General features: G+C 45.9%; 3 protein-coding genes across 3 annotated transcripts in view; 2 read left to right on the top strand and 1 right to left on the bottom strand.

Moving 5' to 3' along the window:
* Positions 1-20,812, top strand: part of LOC142584909 (solute carrier family 41 member 1-like) — a 49,637-nt gene extending 28,825 nt beyond the window's left edge. Inside the window, exons 11-13 of the mRNA XM_075695253.1 lie at positions 5,245-5,379; positions 7,073-7,221; positions 8,648-20,812. Of these exons, the coding sequence (XP_075551368.1) occupies positions 5,245-5,379; positions 7,073-7,221; positions 8,648-8,896 (533 nt within the window). The 3' untranslated portion in view covers positions 8,897-20,812. The remainder of the gene's footprint in view (positions 1-5,244; positions 5,380-7,072; positions 7,222-8,647) is intronic.
* The window catches only part of LOC142584912 (uncharacterized), a 375,477-nt gene that overhangs the window by 163,391 nt on the left and 184,819 nt on the right, over positions 1-27,267 (bottom strand). The window lies entirely within an intron of this gene.
* The window catches only part of LOC142584908 (kell blood group glycoprotein-like), a 39,461-nt gene continuing 21,543 nt past the window's right edge, over positions 9,350-27,267 (top strand). Inside the window, exon 1 of the mRNA XM_075695252.1 lies at positions 9,350-9,486. The gene's annotated coding sequence lies outside the window, so the exon portion shown is untranslated. The remainder of the gene's footprint in view (positions 9,487-27,267) is intronic.

The raw sequence follows: 27,267 nt of genomic DNA, 5'->3' as shown, positions 1-27,267 counted from the left end.
CTGATTCTCGACAACTGTACCGCCCACCATGTCCTAGCTGTCTTAACGGCAGTTGAGCTGCTTTTTCTGCCGCCAAACGTAACATCAAAAGCGCAACCGCTGGACATGGCCGTAATACGATCGTTTAAAGCGGCCTACAGGCGCCGTGTTGTGCAGCTGATGCTGATTGCAGTTGATTGCCCCACTGCCAATGTGCCTCTGCAGGTCTCGCTGTACTCGGCGGTCGAAATGGATGGAAGTGACACCCGAATGCATCCGAAATTGTTTTCGCAAGGCCGGCTTCGCCGAATTACCTGAGGCAGGCATTGAAGACACTCAACAAAGCCAGCCTGATGACGACTTGTGGTGACGCCTTGTTGACGCTAACCTTGCCGGCTGCGATCTTGATTGGCAAGATTTTGTTGATGTAGACGATGCTGCTGAAGTTGAGGAGTTGTTTTGCGACGAGACCGCCATCTGGGATGTGCAGGCATTAAGCGACACCGAAGCATCAGACGACGACAGCAATCCATCAGAGCCAGCACCCGTAAGTGCGACCACAGCAGTGAGCCATATTGAGGCATTTAGAAATCTTGTGTATTTTAAGACCTTGGGTGACGAACACATTGCAGCTCTGAACAAGCTTGAAACCGCTGTCATTGGATGTGCTCTGAAGAGGCAGACAATGATCATGGATTTTTTTTCTCAATAAATTTTTGTTTTGATTGATGTCAATTTTTGTGCGTGGCCCACATATCACGAACTTCTGTATACAACAAACAAATTCCGCGTGACGCTCAGGTTCATTATAAGCGGGCTCAACTGTACAGTGAAACCTCGTTGAAACGAAGTGGGCCGGAGCTCGAAAAAAGTATGTACTAAATGGTAGTGCTGCTTCACCAAAAAAGCCTGAGATTGCCCACTTACCTGTCAAAAATGGAATTACGAGAGAGCGCAATGAAAGGGCAGAAAACATGCAGTATTTATTCACTTCGTGCCATGAAAGTATGTATGCGATACTATAAGTATGCGACAAGAGCAGCGACGACGACGGCCTCAAACTCGCTCAAGCTATAAGCCAGCTTTTCCACCAGCTCCCTCTTCTCGGCAAACACCTGCATGAGGCTGATGTAACGTGCAGCATCTGCCACTGTCGGGCCTGAATCGCCCGCACTGTCACTTTCCTTGTTGTCTTCATCACTGTTGTTAGGCAACACTTCGACAATAACAGAGACAACGATGGCGAAAAGTCGAACCTCAAGAAGTCGAACCTCGTAGCCGACGTAGGTATTTTCACAGTCGTAGCCAGCATTGCCGAGTAATTTCTCCTTCGCATTCCAAATGCCACACACCGTAGTCAATGGTTGAACCCTCTCGCATGCCAGCACTGACTTCTTTGTGCCACATTCAACAGCTTAAACAATATTCAATTTTTCTTCTATGCTGAGCATCTGGTTTTTGTCCTAGCTTGCATGACACCACAACGCTCTGACTCTGGCCATAGCTTTGGCACGGCGCCGAAATGATGCTGATGTTGATGTGGCTTCACCCTTCCAAGCGTCCTCTGTGTTTGCGCTTGGAAGTCGTTGTGATCTCTGAGGCTCGTTGTTCTGCCGGGCCAATGTCTTGCCGTGATTTTGCAATGAAAAGTGGAAACACTATGCGGCGAACAATACTCAGCGCATGAAGTGCTTCAGAACACGTGGGCAGGTCTGAACACGTTGGGTCCTCAGGAGCTACTGTCGCCGGCAGGATCCCTAGCCTGATCGGCAACAGTGTCTTCGTCAGCGAGCTCTCCAGTAGTGGGAACATTGTCGTCAACGGAGTCAAAGTCTGCAGCCACAGTCCCATCACAAATGGCACCTGGGAACTTGGACAGCTGTCTTAACAAATCGTCAAGTTTCTCGAGTGGTTCACTGATGTCGAGGGGTTCAACGCAATTTTCAGATGAGCTGGTGCCAGCATCACCGGAAACACTGAGTCCACAATGACGGAAACAATTTTGAATCATTTCCTTTCTGACATTGTTCCATGACACATTCAACATCGTTATTGTGCCTGGGAGGTCAATTTTCAACTGCCGGCCAGTGCGAAGATTTAGCAATAGCCTTTGCACAAGGTGCTTTCTGTAGCCTGCCTTCAGTGCACGAATGACACCTTGGTCTACAGGCTGCAGCACCGATGCTGTGTTCGGTGGTTGGAAGCGAAGCTCGGTGTTGCTGATGCTGAATGGTGGTGAGTGGAACAATTATCAATTAGTAAGCAGACCTTTCTGCCTTTGCTTACCAGATCGTCGTCCCAGGGCTTCAGCCACTTTCCAAAAAGTCCGCTTGTCATCCAAGCTTCTCCGTTGCACTTGTAAGTCACCGGAACAGAGAGTGCATTCTTTAGGCACCGTGGCGATTTGCTTTTTCCAATCACGAGTGGTTGAAACTTAGTCAATCCAACAACGTTGGTGGTGAGCAACACCGATATTCGGGCTTTGTTAATTTTCCTACTGTGGGACTTGTCATCACAACAGGCGAGCATTTTGTTTGGGAGCATCTGCCAGAACAAAGTCGTCTCATCAGCATGAAATACTGTATATCACGGGGATGGTATCTTGTCATGATGTCACTCCAATTTTCTTCAATCCATTCGTTCAAGCTCCTGACGTCCACCCCGTGGTTTTCACCAGTGACAGCCTGGCCGACAATCTTGTGGCGCTCTTGGAAATGCTGCAGCCAAGCTGAACCTCCTTTGAAGTCGGGTCTTTTGAGAATGAAAGTGAGATCCTTCGCTTTCTGCTCAATTATGGGGCCAGAAACAGGGATGTTTCGCGACCTTACATCAAGGAACCACTTACACAGTGCTGCCTCCACGTCTTCATATGCAGCAATGCGTAATCGTCTGGCGACAGTAGCACCAGGGCTCTTGTCCACCTTAGCTCTAAGCTCGGCCTGATTTTCTGATAGCATACTCAACGTGCTTCTTGGCATGTTGTACGCTGTGGTGACAGCCGACTTCTTTTCTCGACGTTCAACTCTTCCAATAATGTCTATCTTTGCGGATATTGTCAAATTCTGCCATTTCACGGCAGCCACCTCTTAACGAAGCACATGAGCACTGCTTTCCAAGGATGCGACAATGCTCACAATCTTGCAACTGAACCAACTGAACACTGAGGCAGTTCAGGCAATTGCACGCAGGTGAAACGCAGGCTGTGAGAGAGTGAGAGGTGGGTCGAACCACTTGTTCTAGGGGGTGGCTGTCCGAGGGAGCGAGAGCAGCGCCGCACACACGCATTTGGGCTAAACCACTTTGTCAGGGACGGGGGTATCGGCAGCTGGTCCGGCTGCCGCACGGGAAAGCCAACTTCTGGGACAATCTTGCGGTGCTTGAAGTTCGATATATCAAGTGCGGCTGCTATTTTTGTTTGATTTAACCATACTTTTTGCTGTATGTTCTCATTCTAACATTACGGTGTTCAGAAATTGTTCTATATACAGGATAATTTGATGTAAACGAGTTCGATATAGTCGCGTTGGACTGTATACCTTTTATGCTATTCTTTTTCATGCTTTTTGCTCTTTGTCAATGGTTAGAGCCTGCGTTATTAATGGCACCAGCCGGCCATGAATGGTGAATAAGACTGAATGGAACTCGCGTGACAAATAGTGCAGATCACAAATGCAGCTTTTACGGCTTAGTGGCTCAACTTGGCTTTTCTTGCGGTTTGGGTGCAGCTGGTGAGTACTACTAGATTGGCTAGGCTTCGCTAGTTTTGGTCTCAAGGAGGCACTGCGCTGACAACATGGCCGACGACCATGCTGGCGACGTATAAAAACAATATTAATGCTTTTTCTACTCAACTGAAAGACTCATTGCAATGCATAAGAGTATTTTCTTTTATTTCTTCCTTTTTTTTTCTTTCTTTATTGTAATAGCAATTATAAGAACACTCCAGGTGCATTTCTGCTCTCACCGTCGCCGTGAGGTTCCGTATGAGTGAAAGCCCGTGAAAATGAGCCAGCGAATGCAGTTCTATTTCGTGTGCACGAGCGAGGAACGCCGCCCAGATGCGTGCCCTCTCCTGTGGTGCGTGAGGCAGGGGGGGTCAGGGAAGGGAGGAGGGGCGTTCTCCAGTGGCTGCTAGGGTGCCTCGATGTCCTCCTCACCCGCCACTCCGTACAGAGTGAAGGCAACCACGGCGTGTACTGTGGCGTTGGCCACGCGAATCGCAGACGCCGTAGCAGACGCCTTTGGCAGATGCCGTAGGGATGCATTGCCAGCACTCGTGTGTCTTGAAAGCGATCTGCAATGTGGCCAAAGTGTGCACCTGTGCGAGCCTCATCTTCAAAGCGATCTGAAATGTTTGCAGAGTGTGTGTAGTGCTGGTAGCTTCGTATGTGCTGTGCTTTAGACGTTTTGTTCGCGTTGAAGTGACAGATGCACAGAGGTCAATTGGCTCGTGGCTGCCGCCGCAATTCCTAACTCCATCAAGCGAGATGTGTTCATGTTTATCTGTACGTGCGTGACACTGTGCTGGTTAATTTAGTTAAAACATGTTGACAGGCTCGTTGGTTTGAATCCATGATAGAATGTGTAAGCACGACTGAACAAGGACGCAGAAAGAAGCGGACACACAAAGACAGCACTGGCCCTGTGTTTCTATTTCTTTCTACGTCCTCGTTGTCTTGCTTACACATTCTATCATTGTTAATTTAGTTAGCAAGTGAATGTTTACAAGTTTATACGGCTGATAAAACTACTGCCCTTACTTCGTACAGCTATCTACTAATTTGCTATCACAATCGGTGCTTTGCCTTTCAGGAGGAACTGCGATTTTTTTTTTCTTTGTTCAGTTATATCGCTCCTTCCCTCCGAAGAGTGGATTCTCATTGTACCACTGTGCCAGGGGGCAATGTTGTTTTTTCTTTCGTGTCCCGCAAATTCCCCGCCAGTACTGCAATACTTGCTGTGTGGAATCGCCAGTGTCGGCGGTCACTGCAAAAGTTTTTCTCAACCGTAGAACATATGCGAAGCGCTTCTTCTTAAGCAGATTTTTTCTTTTACAGTGAGTCTGGAAAGCTAACCAGATGTTCCCCCATTGTTCGGTATATCCGAGAATTCGGCTCAATTAACCGAGTTCATCTTAACGGGAGTTGTTTGCTGTATACTTTTCTATGATGTCATGCTCCAGACTGCTCCAAAACTAGGATTTATCTGAGCACTCCAAGCTTCTTCAAAATTCCATGTTGACTGCTTGCATGTGTGTACGCGCAGGGGTTGGGGGCAACCTGGTGGCCATCCAGTCATGCAAGCTGACCACCCTGTTGGCCCAACGCTCCAAGCTCGGCAGCCACCCGAGCTCGGACAGCCAGAGCTGCATCGACCCCTGCTCCGCTTTCTGCGGCAAGAGTGAGTTTCTCTCTGCCACTGGTGTTGCATGGCCCAAGAAATTTAGAAATAACAGGCACAAACTGCTTGCGTTGCAGGCACGGTATTTGCACTTTGTGGCGACACGCGTTGCGACGGGCAAGCACAACATGCACTCGGGGGCCTCGACTGATCTTTCCACTGTGTTGGAGTGGTAACGAAAGAATGAATTAATTTTACCATTGAAATTAGTTTTTCCGGCCTACCCGATAACTCTGCCATTTTTTGCAACTCCGCCTGTGTGCAAAAATATCAGTTGACTACTGCATTCTGCACACCAACTGAAGAGCCAGACGCTGACAGTGTGCACATGTTCTGTGTGGACCGCGCACTACTGACAAGCAGACAGAGCAGACGGCTTCTCCGTTGCCTAGGCAGCTCCTGCGTGCTCAGTGAGCCAGCATGGTTCCGCTGCTTTTATTTTTGCTTTCCTTGTTCGTTCATGTCATGTTCACTCCACGTTCACGTCACGTTCACTCCATGTTTCCTTCTCTGCATTACCGTTGTCGCTCTCCCCTCGTCTGATCGACCTCATTAAGAAGTGCGCTCACTGCCTGGCTTGTCTGCAGGATTTTTTATCAACTTTAGCATAACTGGCATTTCGTCTCATGTGGCTGCATTATAAGTATTATGTGTATGCCTTGAGTTCTGTGGAAAGATAAACGAGTGGTCCGAGCTGTATTACATGTTTTTTTTTTCTTTCTCCCTTGCTGATGCGTAATGCTGCAGTGAGCTAAACCACTAGGCGCCACAACAGTCGCTACCACATATGGAGCCGTATTCAATTTTGTCGTGGTCACATATTAAGTGCTGTATGTCTAATAACCTTGGTGGAGTAGAGGGAAATGCCGTTGTCGCCGACAGTGACAAAGACGTTAGTAGTGACGATTAAATTGTGCATGCACTTGCCCTTCATTATATTTTGATCACAATTCGCAGTGACAATGAATAAAGTGCCCTTTGGGCATTCACATTTACCTGTCATTTCTGGTTTCTTTGTGGCACTGCTTTTCTTTATAATCGTAATGTATACTTTTAATTTTTCTTTAAAGGGAAAGCCCCCCTCACATTATATTTGAGGTCTTGTTTTTTACATGCAAATACGGCACCTGTACCATAGTACTTATTCAATGTTAGTACTTCAAGAGTTGAACAAGTGTTGGTGGTGAAAAATTAGCAGGAAAAACACAACAGTTGTTGAACCATATGGCATCACTGTAATTTTGTTCCTTTTGCGTAATGTTAAGATTGTAGATTGAGTGAAGGAAAGGGGAAAAAAAACACACATATGCTACCAGCAGTGATGAAACAAACATTTAAAATTATGTCTATTGTCATCTGCCTCAACAGCTGCTTGCCTCCTCAGCAGTCACTACCACTGGGTAAGAGTTTTATATTAGATAACAATTGACACATTATATTAATACGAAGACTCATGACGGCCGGGGAAATCTGTGTGTGCGGTGTGTTGTCTCCGAGCGTGTCTGTTGCAAGCGAATCAGTGGCAATGCCAGAAATGCAGACCTTCAGCATCTGGCATATTAAATCTGCAGGTTTTTCGCAAAGAAAGTTAAGCGCTAATCAGTCTAATCATTGGTAAAAGTATTGTGTATTGCACACTTTTTGCTTTGTTTCCTCTTATCTACACGTTGGGCTCATTGCGTACCGCTTTCAGACTCTCATGCTCGTACGGCGCGGCTCCTGATGTTGATGGTGCTGCCAGGGCACCTCATCTTCGTGTACACCATTCGGCTCCTGACCTCTGGCAACACTGTGATCACCCCCATGTTCCTGGCCTGCTACATGACAGCCGCCCTCGTTCAGGTGAGGAGTCTGCTTCATCGTCGTCCTATTTCATGTCCGCTGCGGCATGGCGGCCTCTCGCAGTGATCTCTTTGTAGTCTCATCATCTCCCCACATTTTCTCCTCGCTGTAGACAGCTGTCTCTGGATGGCACTCAATGGTGATCTCATCCATTTTCTGTTTGCATCTGTCCTTGCAATGCACGAAGGCTATGTGCGAGGCCACTAAATGTACAGTACAGTGCGCTGATGTGCCTCAGAGTTGGGCAATTTTACCCTTGTCGGAGGAAAAGTGCCACAGTCAATAAAGCTACCACGGTATTGTCCAGTCATGCGTGCATTGTGAACTTGTGTGTAGCAGTCAACGCGAGTGTCGTCAGAGCCTCAAATGGTTATACAAAGGGAACAGAATGGCAGAAAAATTTGATCTGAGCAGTAAGTCGATAAAAGAGGACGTGCCACAAAAGCGGTAACAGCACCACTTTGGCGTAAAAGCTCTTACAAGAATGTACTACTATTAATCTGTGGCAATGCTGGCTAAAAGATTGTTGGGTTCTATTGTGGTAGAGGGATAGGTGCCATCCACTTTTCAGGCAGAACATGGTGCATGCTGCATTTTGTCGTCACAGTTTCAGGCGTGACCTGTTCTGTTACTGGAAAAGCAAAGTTTTTCACTATACAGGGTTATCTAAATCAACAAAAACAGACTTTATGTAAACATCCCTCATCGTAGATGTCACATTTCTGTCACATCAGTTGGATTGCTTTAAGAGGTAAAAGGTACGTGCAAAACAAGTTATGGAATAGTGTTAGCTAAATTGAAAATTTTCACTAATTCACCGTATCGACTCGTATAAGGGCTGCACCCATCTTGACAGGGAAAATTTTGGGGAAAAAAAATTTCCAATGGAGAAGCAATTGTGTTTGGTGCTCCGATGCCACATACGCACATAGGTGAATTTTTGCATGCTGCACACTTCCCCGTGCCACTACTAGATGGCTAGGGAAAGGGTGTGCACAAGATCCAACGTGGGCACAAATCGCCAGCTGTGCCAGCACCATTTTGACCAAAAGGTTCAGTCCCGTGTGCCTCAACAAAATTTTGAGAAAAAAATATTTATTTATTTATTTATTTTTACTGAAACCTTGTGCAACATCCTATCAGCATGTGTACCATTCTGATGTGTTCACAGTCGAAAATGGGAGAACTACATTCAATGTAGGACAAGTTATGGCTAATTCGCTTAGTAAATAATCATAGTAGTTCTGCTGTTCCAGTTGTGGAATTTCATTTGAGTGCTACTGAAGTAATATTCGTGATGCAGAAATCCTGTGCTTAGCCCCAGTTCTGCTAAATACATCTTCCAAGTCTATAACGAAATGCATTGGTGTTATAATGTGACGGTTATCAGCACCGTGCAATGTAATGTCCCATGCAATGCCTGCAGGTGGCACTGCTGCTGTACACGGCGCGCTGCATGGTGTACTGGATGTGGAGCCGTCGAGTGGACCCAGACAATGCAGCCATCCCCTACCTGACGGCCCTGGGCGACCTGCTCGGTATCGCACTCCTCGCTGCCTCCTTCTGCTTGCTGGACGCACTCGGCGATGCGGCTTCTGCGCACCCGACCACCACCACAACCGTCGCACCCATTACCGTCTCCACACCGTTCACCACCGTGGGAACCATCGACTAAGGAAGACGACTCGCAGCCTCCAAAAGTAGCGTGGATCAACAGTGAAAAAAAAAAAACAGCACATAAGAACACATATCTGCCTATTCTGGTCCGCCTGCCTGTCACCGAGGCGGGTCCAGATTCGTTGGAACAACTTTGCGCGCATCTGACGCCTCGGCTGACGTGGTGGTACAGTGCAAGCATGGAATGTTTCGCACCTCAAAACCGGCCGTGCGGCTTCGTGCAACCTTAGTTGCCGGCATAGCGTGTGTGCTCCCGGTTTCCCGTGTGCCTTGAGCACCTCGGTCTTTCTGAAGCCTCTTAGTTGGGCGGAATGAGACGGTTTCTCGGAAGAAGGCTGTCGTCCCGATGCTGGCATAGCTGTTTCACATTGTTTGCTTCCACTTAGAGCGTAGGAACTCTCCCACCCCTGTGGTCTGTCACCGGTGGGACAGATTTGCGTTGCAGGGAGCACTCAAAGCGAGTCTGGAGTCCAGGTCCGTGCTAAGACTGATACCGAGGACAGCTGCGCTCTCCCGAGGTCTTTTCGTCGTGGAGCCTCCGTTGCAATTCTTCATCACTATAGGATGATTCCATCAGGCTAGCCAAAGGTAGGCAGATGGTTTCAGGGAATTTCAACTGCAAACATATGAAAAATGTTCAGAGGTGCAAAATCTCGACCCCAGTGTGGATAGCGTAGGGTCGGGTTTTAAGTGCTCCATGGTCAAAAATCATTTGCTGTTATCCAGGAACACAAGCACTGGTTCTACACATCTTTGATAAGGGAAGATGCTACTCAAAAAAAAAAAAAATAGAATATTTGTACTAGAGATTTGAAAATACTGCCATTCATAAAGTTTTTTTTATGTAGATTTCAAATATGTCATCAGTTCTTGTGCAGCTGCTATATTTATTTAGTTGTGCCATACACAACTGCAAAATATAGTGACCTTTGGAGGCACTTATGTATTAAATTTTCACAAAAATAATCATGCTGTAGCCTATTTAGCTCTTGTAGAGTGCAAAGTGCTGATATCTATCCGAACTGCAGGTATAATTAGTGGAACTATGTAAAAAAATATCAGTAAACTTCATCAAATTTTTTTCGCAATTTCATGAGAATGACTTTGTGCACTTCTAATTGTCCTGTACTAATGAAATGTGGCACACATATTCGTCAAAATGTGTAGAAGGCTGATATCTACATGAAATTGCAATATCTCTCAGCAGTAGCTGCGAAAGTACAAGGTTATATTTCATGGGATTGTGAAAAAAAATTAAGGTGTCCTAATTTCTTTTTTTTTTTTTCGTGGTTCTAGTAATTGTACATGCTGTTTGGATAAGTATGGACACTTTGCAGTCTACATCTAAATAAGCTACAAGCTAATTAAGCTACAGCACAATGCTTCTTGTGAAAATTTTATACATAAGGGAATGCCTCCAAGCATCGCTATAGTTATATATAAAAAATATAGCAGTCACATAAAAACTAATGACATATTTTAAATGTACCTAAAAAAAGCTGTGGATGGCAGTATTTTGAGATCTTTAGTACAAATAATTCTTTATTTTTTTTAGATGCAGGGCAAAAACTTGACTCATGCTTTTTGGTTTCTTAGTAACGACTACTGGATGCGTAACCTGGAAGCTTAAATGAAAACAGACAGAAAGTTTGTGTGGTCATGAGAGCGTGACAAACAATGTAAATTTGTGTGCTGCGCTTGAAAAAGCCAAAGCGAGAAGTGTTACTCAAGTTTTAGCTCGTTATGTTTGTTTTATGTCCTTACTGCCATGTGGCATGCTCTGCCTTCCAGCTTGCCACCATGTTTTCAAGTTAAATTTTAGTTTTGTTTTCTGGACCTTTGCGGGAGGTTTTCCAAGCATGCAGCGCTTTTATGTTATGCGACACAAACCTTGTCTCTTGAGTCCAGCTGTATCTGCGGCAAATTCTGAAGTATACTGGTCTTGCCTACTCCGCACGTGGCCCGGGGAGAATACATAGCCAACTGCTGATGATCGCAATCTCTTGTATCGAACCATAATAAGTGTGGCCACTCGTGACACAAACTTGTAGGCAGTTTGCGAGTGTGATGCCAGGAGGTTCAGGAATGTGTGTGAAATCTTGAAATTGCACAAAGTTTTGGGAAAGAGGACGGATGGAAAGCATAGATGTGCAAGCATGAGTATGGTGCATCAAATTAAGAATTACTACCACCGCGGTCAACACCGTTCGGATGGGAGTTAAGGCAGGACGCACGGTGGGCCTCATTTTTAACCTGTGGCTGCGCCCAGCATTTAGAACCCATGGGCAACAGTTGCGTTAAAAGAGTGCTGGTGGTTCCTGAGTTTGGTGCTTTAATTTTTTTGCTGAACATTGCTCATATGTTAAATGGCTCATTGGAGCACAGGTACATCTACCTCCTTCCATTTATTTCTCCCTTGATGTCATCAAATAGCTTGGTTGGCTCTTGGCATTTTGCTTTAGCGCACTATTTTTAGAGTGTCTATTACCAACCGGCGCCTTTTAATTGAAAAAGCAGTGCGGTTCTTTCAGATTTCATTTATCAGGGTGGCCTACATAGGAGATAGGAGCGTCTGTCCGGTCTTTGAAGCCAGCCGATTGTTGCTTTCTTGACAGACCTTTTTCAGAAGTGGAGGAAATCAGTCATGTGTCTGCGCAAGTATAGTAGCTATTCTGCTCAGTTTTCATGTAACCTGGTCTCCCAAAGCCTAATTGGAGTGGCGGGCAGATCGGTGAGTCATCAGTGCCCACCAGCCTGAACCTTCTGTGTCACCATCCATGTTCTCACGACAGTGAGTTGCACTCTCAAGCCTGCATGCAAGACTACGGTGCAGGCTTCTGCAGACCCCCTTCTACCCTCCCCAGAACAAATGGTGTATGTACATGGATCACTTGAAGTTTGATGCACAAATATTTTGAAGCATTGTAGAGGGTTTGCGGCAGGTGGGTGCCAGACTTCTTTCGCGCTGACCAAAGCGTCGGCTCACGTGGCTGGTCGAATCTTCTGCCCTAATCTGGGGCTGCTTTGGCTCTGGTGCTCTGGCGTGGCCGAGGACGAGTGACTAGAAATTATGTCTGTGCGAGGCTTGCTCATAGTAAAAGACAAAGCTGCAGTTAATCTCTAGGATTGCTTGTCAGACGAGGTGAGGCAGGTGATACCGGTGATGGAGCTACCAACCACCCATATTTGGGCTGTTTAGCTTCACCTCGTGGATGCATTAAAGAAGCAGTAGCTTTGGTACCTTTTATCCGGAAGAGAAAAAAAGTGTGTGCTGCTCGACCATAAGCTGATGGTGAGGTACACAAGATTTATCCTGCCATGTGCGCTCCTCATGTACAAAACTTAGCCTTTAGGAAACTGGTGTGTCTAGCCCATTGGAGAGTTCTTTGTGTTTGTGTTGAAACTAGGGCTGTTGCTGTGCTCCTTCGTTCCGTGTACTGCTGGTGTGCGCTCGTTAGTACGAAAAGTGATAGATTATTTCTTCCTTGAGCACTTGTTTCTGAAAGTCCTTGGTCTTCTCAACAATAGGCTGCCTGAGAACATAGTTGGACTTTTCTCGTCCCATGCTTCCAAGAGGCGTCAGGCTGTCTTTTTTTTTCTTTTCTGCAATTTTATTGCAGCAGTTATAGCAGTATCGTTACTCAGTTTTTGTGAATAAGCTTCTCAGCTGTGTGGACGTTGTCAAGAACAAATATAGTAATGCGAAGAAGCTAGTAACTAAGAGCTCGAGCAGCAAGGCTGCTATGTTGTACTTGCCTGTGCAGTGTTGTAATTAAGGTAGAATTTAAAGCGTAATTTCTTGTATGTTTTTAGTTTTCACACTTGCGCTTGTGCTTTTCAAAAGCAGTCGAATTTATCGATCCTGTGCTGTATGCAGTAATGTGATGGCTATCCTATTTTATTTGTGGCTTTCTTCAAAGCTTATTTTTACATACAGATAAAATGTGTTTGATGCTAGAGGATTAATGGATATGCTCTGTAGGCACAGTTTATTAGTCTGTGGATCTTGCATCTAGGTTAAATACAGTAAAAAAAGGTGTGTTGCTGTTTGTAACCAGTTATTCAGTGCACATTGTACTTACGTACGACAACCGTGCACGAAATGCGGTCATGCCTCAGGGTCATTGATGTGTTCGTACAAACAGCTGCCCAGTGAACCTGAGAGGTGCACTTGAACACGCGGTCTGTGCTTCTTGGAATAAGATATCTTTGACGAAATTTAGATTTTGTTTGAGGACCTATCTGGCTCTTCAGTGAGGAGTGACGCTTGAAAAAAAACTTGAAAGCAGCTCTAATTCTGGATACCACACGTTGGAACACTTGAGCTTCTCAAGCTTTGTTTTTGTCGCACAGCAGTTGTCGTCACCGTCCTTGTGGTTATGTCCTTTCTCTGGCGTGGCATATTATCTGAGCTTTGCTGATCGTAATTCGTAGGCATCATGATGAGATTACCACCTGTGGAATAGGATGACGATTGTTCTTGCCAGGTAAGAGTCTGCCACAAGTGCTGTGAAATCTTTGAGCGCAGGTTAAAAAAAAAGATGCGTTTGTTGGGCCACCACTGCCGACTATAGTTTCTCTCCAGTACATAACTGTGCACATCTAACATTTGCTGTAATTGTGGTCAAACACTTTTGGTCAGTCTTGTCCGGCAGACACATCTTGTGTTGAACTCGTTCTATTGCATTTAGGGTGCCTCGTCTATTTTCTAAGAAATGGGTAGGCCATATTGCACTCTCTCCTGCCGTTTCTCTTTGTAGTGTGTTCCTGTTGAGCTGGAGCAATGCTGTGATGTTGTGCTAGGTTGAAAAAAAAGGAAGCTGAGCTTTATGAAACAAAACATCATTAAATAAGGCTCTAACCTCTTTTTCTGCTTGTCTAAAGGAAATTGTTAGACATTGCAGTTTTAGGCTAAATGATTCCGCATGTTATGTTTCGGGGGTGGTCACACTACAACTCCACTCTTGTGCAAAGGTGCAGCCAACTTCCCACATTAAGGCATTGCATATAATGGTCCTCAAACAACAGTAACTCAACAAATCCGGTCGGTGGAATGTGTGGTGTCAGTGTGAGTCGCACATCACCGGTGAACATCTAATAGGGGCATAAGTGATTGAGCACCACATAAGACTGCTGATGTCATGGATGGAAGGGTAATGGAATTTTGCAGACAGTGCCATGCTTTTTGGGATGGAGCGAAAGATCAGAAACATCAGCGTTTATGGCTCGCACGAAGAGGACCGCACACTACACTGAACTGGTGTGTGATAGACACCTTGCAGTATGGTTCGGAGCTGTTTTGTGGAGCAGAAGTGCTAGAGAATACCACAAAAGAATGCGTAAGGGGGGTTCGGAACAGTCAATACATGAAACTGAAGTCTTTCAATGGTGGATGCCGTGCATCCGCGTCCCGTTGTTGAGTGCCTCGTTGCTCATAGTAAAGTGCGACGCAGCGGCTGCTGCGACATCAGCACGCCATCTGTCAGTGTGGTGTGAGAGAGGTCGACAATCTGAGCATCAGCGGCTGCCGCATCTTTGGGGGCAAGCTCTGCATAGGCGGTTCACCAAGTTGCTGTGTTGTGCTTGTTGAGCATTCTGCATTGCAAGTGAGTCCAGTATCTCGATGTGTGGGTGTTTTAGCCATGTTGATAGAAAGCCAGGCAATCCTAATAAGTTCTTCAGTGGTGCCATTCAAGTCAGGCATGTTGCTGCCAGTTTGAGCGGTGTAGGCGGACAAGAGCTTTATGTTTGGTCAATCACTATAACATTCTGTTCACCGCTATGCAGCTATCTGCCTGCAAAGTCTGACTTTGCATTCGCCGTCTGCTTTAGTTGTGCTGTAGCAGGTGTGAGTGTGTGAAACGCTCCCTGTGCTTGTGCATGTCTTTCCATTATGGATGTCAGCAGCTTTTTTTTTTTATTTCCCCCAACGCTGCTGGCCCAGCCTCTTAAGATGGGGTTGGTACACGTTGGCGTGCCTCATTAAATTTTCATGCAGGCATTATGCAATGCATTCATTAAAGTGAACGTTCACAGGCACTCTTTGGGCAAGTTGTAACGCAGTGATGGTATCGGTTTTCAGATTTAAGAGAAGTGGATGCACAAGACACTTCTAGCAGAACCCAGGAATTGCTTTGCGTGTGGATTGTTGCAGCAGGTGAATGTTGCGGCGCAGATGGCCAAGTTCCGTACTGTGTGAATCTGTGCTTTTGGGCTGTGGCTCTGTTAATAAGTACAGAAAGGGTTTTCAACAGCCACTGGCTAAACACCTCCAGTAGATTGCGATACAACTTCGATAATCTTATTTTGGGGCAATCCTGTTGTAGGTGGTGAAGGAGTAACATATCCCAAGACCTGCTCGTCTCACTGTGGCGGCAATTTGTCGTTAGTTTCAGAAATCTCGTTCCCACATGCCCAGCGCTGTCCTCGACAGTGCCACACTCTCCGTCCCGTGCAGTTTCACGGGACTTGATCTGGCGATGCAGTGAACAGATTTCATGCTAGTGTTGCTTGATCAGAGTAGGGTCTGTCAGAGGTAGAGCTGGATTCACTCAGTGGACCTAACAGCATAAGGATTGGTCACACAACCTCAAACACACAAACAGTTTGCCTGGTGAAAGCATTTATACGATGAAGAAAAACAGATATTGGAACAGGCAAGACTTACTGTCACACCGAGAGCCAAGTTTCTAAGTTCATCTGCAAAGGACCTTAAGGTGCGATTTTACTGCAATTTTATTGTGGATCTGTTGGCTCATATAAGGTGAAAGCAGTCAAGGAAGCTGATGTGTGATGAAATGCTCTGCTGTCCATATTGCAATTTGGTCCGTTGTGTGAGCATATCTTGAGGTAGTGCTCTTGAGAACTGTACTGTTGGCTTAACCTGCTCTTTTAAAGGTGACATTTTCTCTGAATCTGTGCTTTAGTTCGATGCAAGGAAACTACAGCATATGGCAAGGATATGGATACTTGGGGTATGTGCAACACCACTGGGAACGATTGTTGATGCAAGCATTGTTACTCGGTGCATTCCCTCTCGAAAACTTCTTGCCTTTCAAGTCTTGCTTCAGCTGCTGTGGGGATAGGTCGCTCAGATTCTCGAACGTGCAGTGTTGGCTATTGTGCGGAATGTCGTTACGCCTTATTTCTCTTGGCCGGTGAATTGCCGTGTTTATTAGGCTTCGTTTGTGCAGGTACAGAGTACTTATTTAGTATTTCCTTTTGGAATATTGTTGTTTTTAATGTAGCCTGGAAGGAGACAAGTATTGTTTTGTACTTTTGTATTATGCTTCTGGGTGTTGGCACTTTTTTAGGCTTTTGAATGCAGCCAAAAACTTGTTTCAACGTAACACTTATTCTTTTTATCTCTTTTGTAAAAAAAAACAAAAAACGAAGATTCAAGATAAAGTGGTCAAATGTACTTTTGCACTTCATGTGCCTGGTGTTGGGACTTGCGTTATCGCAAATCTTGTGCAAGTTTTAATTTTTCAACGGCATGCATGAGATGGTTGCATAGTAACTTGTTGCACCCTCTGCCTTCGTCTCACTGCCGAGGCCTAAAGCGCAAGATATTTGTGGTCACTTTTATTTTGACTCACTAGATGAACTTGGGGACCGCAACAGCACGCGCCGCGTTTTCTTACGCGATATCTGTTTTGATTGCTCGAGCCTGTCTCCCAAAGAATGCATGCGCAATGTCTGGTCTCAAATCTACCGATCGCTGATTGTGGTCATCTCGTTTTTCGTGCAGTATGTTATTTATTGCCCAGAGCTGCCCCTTGTCATTTTGTTTTCTCGTAGATATTGTGTGTGTACCCACTCCTCTAATGTATTGTTCATTTTAGACGTCAACGCCCCCCCCGCCACCGTATTTTTTTTATTGCTTCTTATTGTGAGTGTTGCACTAGGAACATAAACTTTTGCCCTGGTGTTTTTACAAATGTTTTTTAATGTTGGTTGCCCTGTGCGCGTGTCTTAATGATTTATTCTGTCGTTTTACTTATGCCTGCTGCCAAGGCTTGTGTTGGCAATTGTGCCACAAGAATCCCAAAGCTCTTGTGTCTCTCAACTATAACGCACCGTCAATCGGCAGGCTTAGTCTTGTGGCTAGCTTAGTGGTGTATTATTAAAAATTTTGTTTGTTTAGTTGTCACTGTTACAGTGTTGAATCAGATTTCAACGTGTTGCCTCAGCTCAGGTCTTGTTTTGTCTGTTTCCATTGTAAATTCTCTGTGCTGACGGTAGTGATAGTCGCTTGCAACTTTTGCCAAACCATGTTCTGCTGCAAGGGTTTTGTATAAAGACTGTCAGCATACTTGGCAACTGTGCTTTCTGCCTTCTTTGTTCTGCGTAGTGAGAGTTTGTAAGATCGTCCATTACGTGCAGGGGGATCATAAGGATGCAGTGTGGAAATAAGTTGGAAATGCGTTTCTGTGTTGCTTGGCATCTAGTACGAACATGCCAGTATGATGCAGGGCTCTCAAGCACAGGCCGTGCTGAAGTTTCTGCCCTAAGACAGTGGCCCTTTAAATAATTTCCTTAACCGAGCTTCTGTCTTAGGGTGCATTCTAGCATTGCAGTAGAGCTTATGGAAAGAACTTAGCAACAGCGTTCTTCATGCTGTGGTTGGCTGCCTGAAAAGTTCACGTGTCAGTCATTGCTGAGCATTATCTGTTTAAACAGTGAGCGAGACATCTCGTTTTGCATTTGCAAAAGTTTATCTTCATGTTATGTGCATCAGTTTATATGAAACCGGGAAGAGGTTGGGAAACAGCAACGCTGAATACTACTTCAGACTTGGCTGTTCAGCAGCACAAGCAGTAGCTGCAGGAGCTTTCTCATTAATCTGTAAACTGTGAGTGACACATAAAGAACATGGAAACTCACCTTCGAAAATTGAAGTGCGGCACACATACATTTATTGTGGCGACATCACAATGTATCGTACACAGTGCACGTTCTTCCTTTGGAAAAATGGAATGCTAGGTGTCCAAGCAATCCGGGAGTGAAACACGTCCATGGTGCCTAAAACTTAAAACACTTTGAAACTACTGCTCCATGTGTTGGGTTGATCTGTTGGCTGTCTTGTGAAGTCCATTGTCAGACTGAATTCGAATGGAGCTCAATATCTTTTGGTCACCTTTTATGTGCACCTTCATCTGCTGCAATAGATTATTTACCTTAGCTAATTTTGCTCGCTGAGAGTGGCAGTAGCAGCTCACAACAGTGGCGTCCTCTGCTGGCTCGACCACATTCGGTCTTACAGGAAGCTTTGCATGTGCAAGTTTTCTGTACAAAGCACAACAACACCGGCAGTGCTAAGGAGCTCATGTAGAAAATGTCCTGCCCATACACTGCTGACCCATTATTCTCTTACGGGCTTTCCTCGTGATTTACGGAAACTTCCCAACTTCCCACAAATGACTTGAATTGAACAGCATGGGTGCTGCTTTTTATTTACTTGGATGGCTGCACAGAATAACTCTTAAGATGAAATGCCACTTTAGGCTGTTAGTGCAGGTACCCCTGCCTAATACATAGTGTTGCTGCCAATTGGAAGCAGTGAAGGTAGTCATGTGGAAAAGTCCACACGGCATTGCTGGAGTGCTGTGCAATACAACTGAGGCAAGAAATTTTCAACCCACATCCACTGTTCAAAAACATGGTTATCTGAACCAACTAACTGCTTCTTGCTGGAAATTGGTTTGTTATCCCACTGACATCTGTCGAATTCTGTGCTGCAGTGATAATTTGCTGTGGCGGCTAGAAAACATCCACGTATTGATATTTCAATGCAGGCAGCGAAAGTTAAGCCTGGAACCCACCAATTGAGGCGTCTTGACTCAGCAGCTGCACCTATGGTGTGGACATCTCTATTGGAATCTTCGCATGTTTTGTGTGGTGCCCAGAATTCCCTGGATTGCCGAGCTACCCAGAACATGTGCTAGCAATGGCTGTTTCACCGTTGCAGGAAACACTTGCTGTGACCGTCGGGTGCAGTTACACATTGGCTTGGTCCATTGATAGAACTTTGTGTACAGCACACGCGTGCTTTTCCCTCTGGAGCGCCCAGGTTAACTGTCAAAAGAGAGGCTTGCGTTCGCATTATGCTGTACTCTTGAATTGAGTAGGAAGGTGGACATATCTTAACACTTGGTGCTCTTGCGAGATACTCTTTGCCTGGAGTTTCGAAGCCATTCTGCCATTTGGATATGCCATGGGAACTTACAGCTGTGCTCCTGTTTCGTGCATGGCAGAGGCAGAAGGGAAGTGTTTCAGCCTCTAAATTTTCTCGAAATTTTCTAGTCTACCATGTGTAACTTGCACATGGAGGTCAAATTCTAGAAAACCCTTCTTAATCAGACACCTGGCTCCTGATCCAGGCCAGAGGCTCACGAAAGCTGAATAACATTTGTGTTTTTCCATTTCTGGATCTTCAAAGCATCACCTAACAACAGACATTCCGGTCATCCATACAGTGAGTTCGAAGCTTTTGAAGAAGACTACATGCATCATCACTTGCAAAAGTAACAGATCCCCCTGCAGTTTTTGAACCACAATTGTGCATCACTTGATGAAACAATTGCCATTTCATTCTTGTTTAAGGTGGAGTTGCACAAGAACACCCTCAAGTAGAAACAATGTTTGCTAGCTGTTGTAAAATTGAGGCAAGAACATGATTGAAGGCTGGGGGCTGACATCTGCCAATGAGGGTACGGGCTGGTTTTCGGGGTTTCTTTGAATATTCGAGATAGCTGGTGCAACTGATGTGTTGGCTTCCGCGCCTCCAACTCTTGTTTATTTTCCCAATGAAATTTTCAAGTATGCCAGCTTCCTATCTTGTAATCCCGGTGATGACCTCTTTTTTTCTTGATCCTCGTTGAACAATGTATGTATGTGTGTGCTTGTACTGTGATGGCAGCCACTTTGTTAGATTACATTGCCTTCACCCGTTTTGCAGCACAGGCATAGGATGAGGACGTGAGAGATGGATGGCCTAGTGTAGGGGAGGGATATGAAAATGCAAGTCTTTCAACTGTACAGCCTGAGTCGGTCATTTCTGCTTTCCCTTGCCCCCGGTGTACCGGACGTGGTGGTCGTACAACTGTCTACCTGTGCTTATACCTTGTGTGTCTGTGTGTTGTGTAGTGCGTGTCGCACTTAACAGGAACACCTCATTGACATTCGGCTGAGACTGCTTTTGTCACATTTTTGCACTTATATACAGGAACCCTGCCAATGCGCTTAATAACTGTATTCGGCTGCAATGCTTTTTTTTTTTTTTTGCATCTCCAAAAGTAATCTCAGTCTCACGATAATTCACAGGAGCAAGTTATTAGTAACTGTGGTGCCAGGCATTGTCTCTTGCCGCAGTTACTAAAAGCTGCTTCTGTAAATTTTACTTGCAATGTGATTATGCTTTTAGACCTCATGAAACGCATCCAAAACCAGCTAGCTTGTTACTTTTAGAAAATGTCTGTCTTTGTAAAAATTGTATGCTATAACCAGACGGAGTGTGGCTTCCGCATTTCAACAGTTCTTTAGCAGGCAATATTGAGAATGACCCTAGCATATGGCAGACTGATATAAAAGTTAGAAGCTAGCCTGCTGACCTTTGTAATAAATGGGCAGCCTGTCAGAATCTTGTTTTGAGTGTTCCTTGTAAGTGTGATACGCGATGCGAGTACGCGTCTAGCGATTCTTCATTGGTGTCAGCGTTTTTGCTCTACACGTGTACGGGTGCATGCATGACGTCAGCGAATGCTCTCAGTGCACCCGTTGCCACCTGATTGAAGTCTGCCTTCTGGTGGTTGCGAATCATGTGACCTTTGAGTCAGTGCAAAGAAGAATGGGGGAGGGGGATGACAGTGGCTGAGCAAAAGTTACAATAAATGCCGCTGATCGTGCATATGCACTTTGTCGTCATTTGTTTTTGCATGCACATACCATTGTGCTCTTTCTCACCTATTGTGCCGTCTTGCAGTATAGGCGTCATTACCACTGCATTTTTGGTTAGGCACTCTTGAATATTTTAGCAGAACGAAGCTGCTGCCTGCTGTCGACAGCGCATGCGAAGTTGGGCCAAAGGGTAGAGGTCTGCGCCATGTCGGTTTTGACCGGCGGTGTAGCGCTGCCGCCATGGAAAAAAAAAATTGTTTTGCTACATCCTTCTCTGCTAAATTCATTGAAATTCTTGGCTTTTCATGCTAAGGGCCAAGAGAATCGAATGCAGAGGTGTTGAAAACACAATACAAAATGTTTTGTAAGTATTTTGATTTTCAGCCAATATATTAAAAATAAAATGAGTACATATCTGTAGGCTTGCATGTTGAGTGTTTCTAGAATTGCAAAGCCAGCACCGACACATGTGACATTTTATAGATATGTTAACCTTCTTCCCCTTGTTCTGAATGAGATTGTATTTGCAATATGCTTTACGTAAAAAAAAAATAAAAAAACGCCTATGGCCGACTTTTGCTGAGTTCCCTTAAGCTGTAAACTAATCAGCAGATGTCGTAACGCACATTCCCAGCTGGACACAAGTGAAATCACTTGTTCTGAATATTAATGACCCTTTGCCTAAGTAACCTTTTTTTTTATCACATCCTTTTTCCTTGAAGAAAAAAGAATCAAAATTCTTTTTTTGCAGCAGGTGAACATTTTTTGCAGCAGAGATATGTTATGATGCGGTAAAAAACAAACTTGCTCAATTTTTAACTCAACACCGGGTTGAATGAACAAAGTGCGAATTAGTAATGCAGGCATTGCCCGGATAATTTCTGTCTCGCTACAAGTTGCATCTCTCGCGTTGATGCTGTTTTAAGACATTGCGGCAGCGCGCCGACGTCTAGATGCACACTGAATTCTAACAAGGTGGGTATCATGACAAGATAGAATTCTGGTGGCATCGCGTTAGTGCATCGCCACGCAGCAGTAGGTAACTTGTACCATGCAGTTATATGTATCAACCAGTCGAAGACCTGCTGCTGTTATCTCGGATCGAAGTGCAACAAATCGCTGCTGTCTTCGCCAGGATCGGCCACTGTGTCACGGATGATGGGGAAGAAAAGTCGCAATTTCACCCAACAGGCGAAGCGTCGATTGCGATAGCAAATTAGCAGACAGCCATGCGAAGTAAGGACAGTACATTTATCGGCCGTATCAACATGTAAAAATTCGCTTGCTAACTGAATTAACAAGAACCCTGTGTTGCACGCACAGCAAACATGAACGCATCACACTTGATGACTGAGGACACTCGCTGTCAAAACGCGTGAGGAGAGGCAGCAGCAGCGAGCGAAGCGATCTTCGTAGCATGCACTAAGCAACGAGCCGCTGATGCACCTAGGCTCTGCCCCCAACGCAGATCGCTGTCAAGATACGGCCTCGCGACCGCGCGCAGCCGCTACGCGGGCAGTTGCAGCCGCAGTAGAATGCTCTCCTGGTGACATGAAACATTGGATTCCTCGGGCGCCACGGAAGACGCTTCCTCTCCGCTTCCATCCCAGTCGCGCGGGCGAGATTGAGCCGTGACCGTCGTCTCCCCTCGCAAGCTTTCACTGGCCCGTACAGCGTAGGGCGTGCAGCAACAGTGTTATCGCCCTTGGACTTTAACGGGATCTCATGGCGACGCTGACGGCAGAAGTGCACTTGGAGTGTCCATATAATTGCTATCACAATAAAAAGAAAGCAAAATATATAGGCCAAAATTAATCGGTGTTCATCTCTCAATTATGGCAGTTTTCGAAGTGTATGGTAAACCTTAAGAGTGAGGTCGCGCATATACCCTGTGCTCCCTTCCCACTACGTTGTCCGGAAGGAGAAGCAGCGTTGACGAGCACTTCAATCGAAGCACTTTCGTTTGCAGCGCAGACTTGTCACAGCTAGCAGCTGATCAATAATGTGCATTGAATGAGGGAATAAGAAATCGGCAGTGCCATCTGACTGTTGGAAATATTCGGAATGTGCATGCAACGAATGGAAAGCGTTGCGTACGGCGGGCGCTTAGAGTAATGGACACTAGTTCCTTTCTATGTGTCCCGGTTATTATCACAACACGTACCTGGTTCGTGGTGCCTGCATTTTAGAAAGCTATCGCCAGCTTGGACGGCGCGCAGCAGGCGTTAGCTAGCACGCAGTGGCTGGGTCGAAAGGTGTGCGCATGGTGCAGTATATCTGTAGGCACCATAGTTTCGCGGCCAGGCCTGGGCTGTACGCTAGCAGAAAGCCCGGCACGACGATGAACCGAGGCCGACCGAAAGTCAAGAAAGCTTCTCATTCGCCGGTGCTCTTTGCCATTGGCAACTGCCTTTGCTAACAATGTGATATCAATTTAATAATTTATGACATGAGGATTTGCTGGAATTTTCTATTACGAACAATTGCAGCATGAGCCTCAGCTTAAAAATGAGCTCGTGGCGCCATATCAGACCAAATGTCGGCAGGTGCAGCAGGCTCAGCTCTTAGGTATTTGCTCGTTGCAGCTGTGTGTGGAGTGGCTGGAGTTTTGCTAACAGAAAACAACTGAGTGACACTACTATGTCCTAATAATATACCTGTGGGAGAAAGCAGAAGAAAGCGTACGAAGAGAAAAAAAAAATGTTTGTTCATAGCTTGCTTGCCACCCACCGTGGGGGCATAAGCGGCGATGTTGCGCTGCTAAGCACGAGGTCGCGGGATCAAATCCCGGCCGCGGCGGCCGCGTTTCGATGGGGGTAGAATTCAAAAACACCGGTGTCCCGTGAATTGGGGGCACGTTGAAGGTTTCCCTCGTGGTCAAAATTAATCCGGTGTCCCCATCTACGGTGTGCCTCATCATCAAATCGTTGTTTTGGCACATAAAGAACCTCAGAATTCCTCAGCTTGTGCGCCAATATCAGCCTCACACAATTTCCAGGGAAATTAATAAGATCCACCTTCGGCAGCATCCTGGTGGTGCTCTTGTAGCCATCGTGACAACCTAGCTCACACGTGAACTGTGGGCAGGAGTCTATTTTTTTCACCGCGTACAGAGGGCTGTGTCGGTCGCCATAGTGGCCACTCCCATCCATGCGTGGGTAGGCATGGCGGCGAATAATGAACATAGGCTTTCCGCCAACAATTGCCAGAGCGGCGCTGCATTCAAATAGACTTACTTTGGGGAACTCCCTAAAGAGAGCAACTCTAGATTCGAATTGGGTGCCTCGATGTCGTCCTCGCCCGCTGGAGATGAGGATGACATCGAGGAACGCCATAATTAAAACAGCAGCGTACGAGGCTGTAGTATTCTATGACACGATAGACATTGTTTTCCTCACCGATTGGGTCCTATTCTCGCATACGTTTGTATAACTTTCTGCCAAGCACACCAGGGCCATGATGTGCTATATATATGCCGCATTTGTTCTTTTCCTCGTCGAAGCACTCATAGTTGAGCGCGCGCCCCGACTAATGCACTGTACCCAGACCGCGCAGATGAAGGCGTGTGGCAGCATTGCACCTGTTTGAATCACTGAAACTGGGCAGATTTTACAGCATACGCGAGCCTGGACGTGCTGCTCTCTGTATAGCCTGTTTGGGTAAAAACAAATTTGTCCATGTAGTCGTCACATCTGTGAAGCTGAGCTGGTGTGCTCCTGCTACAGCGGGCGTTCGTAAACATGACAACGATGCGCGAGTTGCTAATGAAAAAAAAGAGAAAAAATACGTACGTGACAGGACTTGAACCTGCAATCTTCTGATCCGAAGTCAGACGCCTTATCCATTAGGCCATGCAGACTTTTTTTCGTCTTTATTACCTTCATTACAACACCATGTAAATGTGTACAAAGCAGGTCACTCAATTGGTGCAGAAGAATACTATTACATCATTCGAAGAGACTGCACTGATTTAAACAGCCTTCAAAGAGGATATCACAGGCACCAAACTGCAGTGTCAAGCTCCTGAAACTACACTGGCAGTTTAATCATCGGCTTGAGGGCATCACGCGTGTACCTAAGACCTTGACTACAGTGTTCTAGAAAGCTTTGTACTTTCACTTAGACGTTGTCTCGTAGTCCTTTGATCTACACAAGTATTCCCAACATCCATGCGCATTTTCCGCACGCTGCTCATACACAAAACCGTTATCAAGTAAGCCGGCACTCCACCTGCACATGCTCATGGTAAGAACCGAATACTGAAAGGACTTATCGGCAGTTCTTTTTTCAGAGTTCGTTCGAGAACATCCCACAAGAAAACGGAGTCATGCCAATCCAAGAAGACGTGCTCAATAGTTTCAGGTTTCCTACGTATGATGCACTTGACAGACCATGGAACAAAGAAGCTCTTGCTTTGTAGCCACGGCTTCACAAGGAGAGTGCTAGAACACAACTGAATAAAGAAGGTTTTCGCTGAAGATCTAACCGGAATTTTTTTAATTCTACGGTCTTCCTCCTCTGGACCCCGGCACACACCGATGTTCCGCTCGCGGGAAACGAGGCGGCCCACGCCACGGCTCGAGGTCTCACACGCCGAGCCGCCGCTGATTATGAGGCCGCCTCCGCCCCCGAGAGCGGGGCATCGTATCTGCCGGATCGGGACACTACAACAGAAACACAGCAACAAGAAACACACTGGGCGTGGGGCGATCGCCTAACCACGTTCAGCGACCTCACCCAACACTACAGACTCGAAAGACGCACATTCCCGCCACCGCACGATAAATTGAACAGGAACGAGGCCGTAACATTACGCTTGCTCCAGACACACACCTACCCTAGCCCCGCTATCTTACACCACTGCTATCCGAGTTTGTATCCAACAGACGCGTGTAAAACATGCGGACACAGAGCAACGCTGCGACTCCTGCTCTGGGAGTGTGCCGGCAACAACGGTAATCAAAGCAGCTCCGTTGGCGACGCGTCCAGAATCGCGGCTGTTGCCAGAGTAGGAGAAGGCTCGAGCTCCGTTCTTCCCGACGCCGCCCCGGATGCGGGAGCCGCCGGGGACCTTCTCCGTAGGCGTCGCCGCCGCTGGGAAGCGGCTATCAGAAGTTCAGAGCTGGCAGACCAGCTCTGGGCCGTCCGGCAAGCCAAAGATGCCGCTCGAGTCCAAGAACTTCGAGCCGTCACCTGAGGCCACCACATCAAGAACTGCCGGACTATTCTTTACTAAAGTTTCTTCTTCTTCTTCTTTAATGCGCTTCAGCACATTGCGTTCAGGTCCTAAGTTATACATCGTGCAGTATACAGGAAGCGGCAAGAAAACATCAACCAGATCACAATAGTTTCTTACACGTCACAGAGAAGACAAAAATTCATTCGAAAAATGTACTTTAAGTAAAGGAAAGGACATAACTTCCCACAGAAAACCAATTGGTGTTTGTCCATTTGTTGATGAGACATCCCACTCAGGCAAGGAAGAACTGAATCTCGCTTGAATAACAGCACGCAGACATATATCACTTTGGTCCCTTAAGAAAAAGAACCTACTAACAATCTTTCAAAAACAAATATGTTAGCCCTAGTCCTAAGCCCTAGTCCTAAGTTGATCCCCATATATATACCGCACACACTCTGTGAAATTTCTGTACCGAAATACTTGCCGTGCATAGTACTTGTAGTACATAATACACTTTTGTAGCTAAAAACAAATTGCAAGCATTAACTCTTGAAAACATCGAAGAATTATGCCCGCCCCACTTTTCTGTCTGATCTTTAACTTTCTTTAAGTTCTTCGATCCAATGCGCGGCACTGTCACGATAATGTTGTAATGGCACCCCAAGATATTTTCCAGGGGTAACACTCCGGTTCATGTTGCAAAAATACTCGGGTGCCTGTTGCCAGCTGCCGTGCCATAAACCTAGACACTTAGTCCAGCTGACAATGTCACTTCCACTTGCAGCGCAAAAAGAAACAACCTCTTATAATTTTATCCACATTGTCAGTATCGCTGCAGAAAATTGCCACGTCATCTGCATAAGCCAGAACTAGTCTCATTTCCTTCACAGATAAACCCACGGATAGATTGGCTTTTAATTATTTTCAAACAAAAGGGCTCTAAATACAAGGCAAATAAAAGAGGCGACAAACAGCAACCTTGTTTTACTGATGGTTCCACTTTTATACTGGCGCCTAATTTCCTATAATTTACTAACTTCGCAGTGCAATCTTTGTACACCATTCTTACTCCATCCGTTATCACTGCACCGGCGTTAAAATGTTCTAAAAGCCAGAATATGACATAATGGACGGCTCTATCACAAGCCTTTTCAAGGTCAATTTGTATCATGGCGACTGTGACCTTTTCATCGCAGCATTCCAGTATGGCCCTTGCAGTATGTATATTCGAAAAGATTGATCTGCCTTTGATACCGCATGTCTGATGGGGGTCCACAAGTTCTTTTATA

The sequence above is a fragment of the Dermacentor variabilis genome, chromosome 6, assembly GCF_050947875.1.
Source record: "Dermacentor variabilis isolate Ectoservices chromosome 6, ASM5094787v1, whole genome shotgun sequence".
NCBI classification, from domain to species: Eukaryota; Metazoa; Arthropoda; class Arachnida; order Ixodida; family Ixodidae; genus Dermacentor; species Dermacentor variabilis.
Note: the sequence above shows the minus strand (reverse complement) of the source record. Positions and strands in the feature narration are given on the sequence as shown.